The sequence below is a fragment of the Cajanus cajan genome, chromosome 10 (genome assembly GCF_000230855.2).
Source record: "Cajanus cajan strain Asha chromosome 10, NIPB_CcT2T_4, whole genome shotgun sequence".
Lineage (NCBI taxonomy): Eukaryota > Viridiplantae > Streptophyta > Magnoliopsida > Fabales > Fabaceae > Cajanus > Cajanus cajan.
Genome location: NC_138526.1, coordinates 26,657,031 through 26,663,398, shown reverse-complemented (window position 1 = coordinate 26,663,398; position 6,368 = coordinate 26,657,031). Strand labels below are relative to the sequence as shown.

At 32.6% G+C, this 6,368-nt stretch overlaps 1 protein-coding gene across 1 annotated transcript; it reads left to right on the top strand.

Moving 5' to 3' along the window:
• Positions 1-266: 266 nt before the first annotated feature.
• On the top strand, positions 267-4,593 carry LOC109794173 (metal tolerance protein 10). Its single transcript, XM_020353650.3, has 6 exons — positions 267-588; positions 1,959-2,071; positions 2,263-2,508; positions 2,688-2,768; positions 3,111-3,341; positions 4,057-4,593. The coding sequence occupies exons 1-6, from the start codon at positions 417-419 to the stop codon at positions 4,399-4,401; spliced, it is 1,188 nt and encodes a 395-aa protein (XP_020209239.1). The 5' UTR covers positions 267-416; the 3' UTR covers positions 4,402-4,593.
• Positions 4,594-6,368: the final 1,775 nt, after the last annotated feature.

Genomic DNA, 6,368 nt, shown 5'->3' with positions numbered 1-6,368 from the left:
TTTTAATTTTTATTTTTTAATAAATCCTAATATTTTTTAATAAATAAAATATATTTTGATAATCACTTTTGGTCTTCAATTTTTTAAAAGACTATTATACTTTTTTGATATAATTTTTTTTATATATTTTTAATTTGTGTATAAAGCAGAAAGCATTGGTGAAGAATTGTAGTTCACCTAGTTCTAGTGATTGTGGTCATACAAAGATGGAAGATTAAACCAAGGAAAAACGCAGGGTCCACATGCTGCCACGTGTGCACTAGAGTTTTCACCATTCTAACTTCCGAAGCTTTATTTTTTATTATTATTTTCTTTATACGCAGCAAACTCTACTCTTCCCCTACCGTCTCTCCCTATTCCAAGGAAAGCAGTTATCACTCGCATTGCGTCCAACCAAAGCCTTTGCACTTTCAGACATGGCGGATAGCGACGCCGGCCACCGCCGCAGGGAGCCGCTCCTCGAGGCGCCGGAGGAGGACCCCGGAAAGCCCTCCTGGAGACTCAACTTGAACGAGTTTCGTTTGCCCAACCAAGCGAATGATCATCAACACCGATCCTTCACTATGCGTGGCCTTCTTCGCAAACCCAGTGAGGCATTGTTTTTTTGTTTGTCTGTGTGTGTTGAGTTGAGTTGAGGGACTCAATAACGCATTCGTCACCTTTTTCTGGTTTTTCTTCCCTTGGATGTGGAAAGTTTGTGTTTTGTGTGATGGGTGTGGGTTGTTTTCGGTGGTGATGCTTTGATTTGTGATGGGTCTGTTTCGTCACCTTTGGACGTTCTTTCTTGTTTTTTTTTTTTGATGGGGTTCTTTTTTGGTCGCCTTTTTCCGTTTTTTGTTCTCTTGGATGTGTGAAGTTTCGGTTTTGGGTGATGGGTGTGGTTTGTTTATGGTGGTGATGCGTTGAATTGTGATGGGTCTGTGTTTTTGTTTTGTTGCGAGTGATGGTGTGTTATTCATTTTTTGATGTCTAAAGTGATGAAGTCTCTCTTGTGTGGTGGGTTTGTTTTGGTCTCTTGCATGTGTTGAATTCAGCAAATTCAGGTTTTGTTTGAATGTTTGAATTGTAAGTCTTTTTATTTTTAAAAAAAAAAAAATTTGGTATGTGTGATGGGATTGTTTTGCTCTGCGTGATGATGCTTTGAATTGTGAAAACCGAAGAAGTTGGAGAGGTGTTGTTGTTATTATTCTTTGTTTGGTAGTATTTTACTGTAGGCCATGATGGGAATCTTTAAATAAAGGCAGAACCTTTTATTGTGAATGTGCATCAGTTTTTTTGGTGCTTGTATTAGACTAGTTAGGTATAATTCGGTTCGTTTGATCAAAAGTGCTTGTATTGAATGGCATGAAACTGGATCATTTTCTTTTCGGATCATTCTTTTCTACCCTGTATTATCTTTTTCTTCGCAAGGTAAAGTTATAGTTAGATAAAGTACATAACAAAAATTGACCATGTACAATTTACCTATTCACATATTGTTTAAATTAAAATACTTCAATTTATAAAAGGTTGGTGAATGGTGATTTAAAATGTTGACATTATTGATTACTCCGTTTGTCTCACAATTTAATGTTTCTATTAAGGACAATAATAAATATATCACTATACAATTTTACTAAAATATCCTATCCTTTAAATAAATTATTACTTTTAATTGCAATGGTCGAATAATTTATGAATGGACAAATTAGGAAAAAAATAAATTAATATTACATTGAAATGTGAGAATGTAATTTTGAGATATTTTCCAAATGTAATTACTACAGCCATTTTGGGAGGGAGGGAGTATTAATTACTTGACGAATGCAGAAAAGATACACACAATTAAACTTGATCATCTTGAACTTAAAGAATTTAGCAGTTAAATTCATCTTCAACTTGTTTCAGTTAAATCCATATATTATGGCTTGTGGATTTTCTTACTTACTCTCTAACCACACTGTTAACTTGCATTTTAGGGAAGCAAGGCAAAGTGGCAGAATATTACAAGAAACAAGAGAGACTCCTGGAAGGATTTAGTGAGATGGAGACGATGGCTGAAACGGGTGGTTTCCCAGGAACTCTCACTGAGGTTGATTGTTCTATCACCATTAGTCACTTATAATTTGTTATACATGGAGCAGGACTATCTAGTTTTGGCTATAATCTTGGAAAATTTATGATTTTCCATTAAACTTGATCATCTCAAACACATGCAGATGAATATCTTGTTTAAATCTATAAAGAGAATTCTACTAAATAATCGTGTTAAATGTTTCTCAGGATGAAATGAAGCAACTAGCCAAGAGTGAGAGGATGGCTGTTCATGTGTCAAATATATGTAACTTGGTGTTATTTGTAGCAAAGGTTTATGCATCGGTTGCAAGCAGATCATTGGCTGTCATTGCCTCAACCATGGATTCTCTCTTGGATCTCTTGTCAGGATTCATATTGTGGTTTACTGCTAATGCCATGAAAAACCCAAACCAATATCACTATCCAATCGGAAAGAAACGTATGCAACCAGTGGTAAGACTTGATTTAAACTACACAGGGTGATTGGATCATATAAAGTTTTAGTAAATGAAGTATATCAATATAGTTTTATAATATCATTAGAGTGAATAATGGCTGTAAATGGTTATTGGTTATTTAAGACATTTCCAAAATAGCCATTGCATGGTAACTTAATAAGATTTCCTGTGCAGGGTATCATTGTTTTTGCATCAGTGATGGCAACCTTGGGGTTGCAGATTTTAATTGAATCTGCCCGGGAACTTATCTCCAAGGTAATTGAGATAAGCTTTTGTTCTTGTTTGTTCATTAGATCCCCAAATGTGGGTTTAACACTAGTTTGTTTTTGTTTGTGAATTTGATTTTAGAGTAAATACCGATAAACTTCTCAAGTTAAAATCAACTTATTCGTCTTAACCTTTTTAGATCATGAAGAAATTTGATTTATTTTACCTTTATTTTTACTGCTAATTGTTTCTTGAAAAGTTTATCCACTATAACTCCTAGTGATTTATTTGAGTTGAAGCATTTTTAAGCAACTCATCTTTTGACTTTATTGAAGTATAACCACAACACATACCTGTAATTTCTCATTTGTTCTTTTTTTTTTTTCGCAGACTAAGCCTGATATGGATCCAACAAAAATGCATTGGATGATCGGGATTATGGTGTTTGTGACTGTAGTGAAGTTTGTTCTTATGGTCTACTGTCGAAGATTTAAAAACGAAATCGTTAGAGCATATGCACAAGATCACTTTTTTGATGTCGTTACTAATTCTGTTGGTTTAGCTGCTGCCGTGTTAGCTGTTAAGTTCTACTGGTGGATTGATCCAACAGGAGCTATTATTGTGAGTTCATAACTAAATCTTGGTGTCTCTTTGGTTTGATTTTCATGTCACCTTATTTTCTCTTTGTTTTTAAAAGGTAGCATTTTATGTTATTATTTGCATAAACATTTTCTCAGACCAAGTTGGCCCTTAAATATTTGCAAAAACACTTTCTCATACCACCTGACTTTATTTTAAAAAAAAATTCTTTTCTAGACTCTAGTCCCTACACTTAACAAAATGATGTGATTTTTGTCCTTAGTTACACATGTTTAGTCAATTGTGATGGACAAAAATCACACTTTAATGGTTTAAATATCCAATTGATTCTTTAAGTTTTATAAATTTTACCTTTCAGTCTCTATATAGTTTAAAACAATTATATTTTAGTCTCCATACATACTATTTTTTGCTTTTTGTCCCTTCCTTTTATTTGCTAAAGGACACAGGTAAAATTCATGAAACTATAGAGACTAATGAGTATTTAAACCTAATTTAATTTTAATGTAGGAATTAAAAGAGAATGAAATTTTTAGAGACTAAAAAAATATGAAATTTATAGGGATTAAAACATATTTAGTTGATTGACCCTTTAATTGTTTTTCTCCATTATTCCACAATGGTCATAAACTCCTTCTATGTGCCACTTCAAGATTTTGAAGGGAGTTCCTTGTGTTACACATGATTGTTGCATCAAGTGAACTACTAATGATGATACACTGAATGTGTAATGCAGATAGCACTGTATACAATCAATACATGGGCCAGGACAGTGATTGAGAATGTTTGGTCACTAATTGGAAGAACAGCACCACCTGATTTTCTGGCCAAGTTAACTTACCTCATATGGAATCACCATGAGCAGATAAAGCACATAGACACTGTTAGAGCATACACCTTTGGTGCACATTACTTTGTGGAAGTTGACATTGTGTTGCCAGAAGACATGCTTCTCCACCAAGCACACAACATTGGTGAGACACTCCAAGAGAAGCTGGAGCAACTTCCAGAAGTTGAAAGGGCTTTTGTGCACATAGATTTTGAGTTCACACACAGGCCAGAGCACAAGACCATGGTATGATGTGATATGATTTTGACCATGGCATAGCTTAGCTAGCTTTGCTATTTCTTAGTATTTTATTTAAGCCAAATAATTACAGTTTTTCTTTCTCATGTTTATACTTGTTGATTCCTATGAATGTTACCTCCTAATTTCAATGTCTATAATTCATCATTTAGATGGCTCAATAAATGGAAATGATTTTCTTTTTCACATTGTTTTTAGATGTACACATGGTTGGTGAAAAGAATATGACGTTAAAATATAAAATACTCTGTCCGGTCTGGTTTGTCTTTATTACAAGACATAATTTTTTTTATAAGAACAATTTATATTAAACATTAATTTTATTTTTCATCTTTTGTTGTTATTAAAGATTGTTCTTGAATACTAAAAATAAAATTTAATAAACAAATGTTCTCTTTTACTTCTTAAATTTGTTAATTGATATTTAGTGCATAAGTTTTAATATAAATATCTTCATTTTATTAAAATTTAATGATAAATAATAAAGATAAAATTGATATATCATGATTTAATTTTTATAAATTCAGTAAAGTTAACTAATATATATTGATTTGTGTGATTTAGTTAAAAGTTATAGGAAGAAGTAATTCCCATTGTTTCTTGGAAGTGATAAACGTAATGAATAATTTGATAAAGAGGGAAATGAAGATGGAGGAAATTAATGTGAATAAAGTTGTTTGTCTTAGGCTGGTGTAAGTATGTGATACGATGACCAAGCTTTCACATGCAAATATACAAAGAGGATTTGACAATTCTAAATTGAGAAAATGGACATAAATTTATCCTAAAACACAGTTAAAATTATAATTTAAATTAGCTACAAAAATATATCTTTTGTTTTTTTTTTTTAAACGTTGCTGCTTTTTTTGGTAATTAAATCAAATGAATATTGGATATTGCACCCATATAATGATGTTATACGTGGTGGAAACTAGGAAGTGCCCTATTTACGCACGTCGATTTCTGGATGATACGTGATGGCATAGAATATTATAAAGGTCGCATTTATTGATCTGTAAAGTTTGGTTAAGATAGCATCGTGGAATATCGAAGGATAACTAATATCATCATGCAGGTAAATGAAAATGACATGTATAAAGGATAAAAGACACACGGCAAAAACAAACAAGAATATAAACCTTGACTACAACATCGATGAGTTGATAAGGGAATAGAAAAATGATGAGTTGATAAGGGATTAGAAAAATGATTCAACGTTACGAAAATCATTCTCAATCATTAAAAAATTAATTTAAATTATAAAATATTAAATTAAATAATTATTTTATAATAAATTTATTAAAAAAATATTAATATTGTATAATCAATTTTTTTTTCATAATCATTTCTGCTCACTAATTTCTCCATTTTCGAGTCTTCGTTCTCTTAGGTTTTTCATCCATGACTTCCAGTACAACAAAAGATGAATATGTTGATCCTCTTTTTCTTCATCCCTCTCATAATCCATCTTCAGTCGTTGTGTCCCAACCTCTCACAAAATCCAATTAGCGATCTTGCATGGCTCTTGAAGGCAAGAACAAACTTGGCTTCATTGATGGCTCAATTCTAAAACCATTCGTAAATGATCCAAAACGACAATCTTGGAAGCACAATAATAGCATTATTGCATCTTGGATCATGAATTTGGTCTCTAAAGACATCTGGAATGACCTAAAGATTAGGTTTCAGAAAAAGAATGGTCCAAGAATTTTCAAGATCAAACATGATCTCATAAACTTGAAACAAGGGAATCTAACCATTACTCAGTACTACACCAAAGTAAAGTCATATTAGGAGGAATTAGCCGAATTCCAGCCACTCAATGCATGTACTTGCGGTGGAATCAAACCATGGATAGATCATCACAATATGGATCAGGTGATTCTTTTCCTTATTGGCTTAAATGATTCATACTCTCATGTGAGGGGCCAAATCCTTCTTATGGATCTGATTCCACCGAT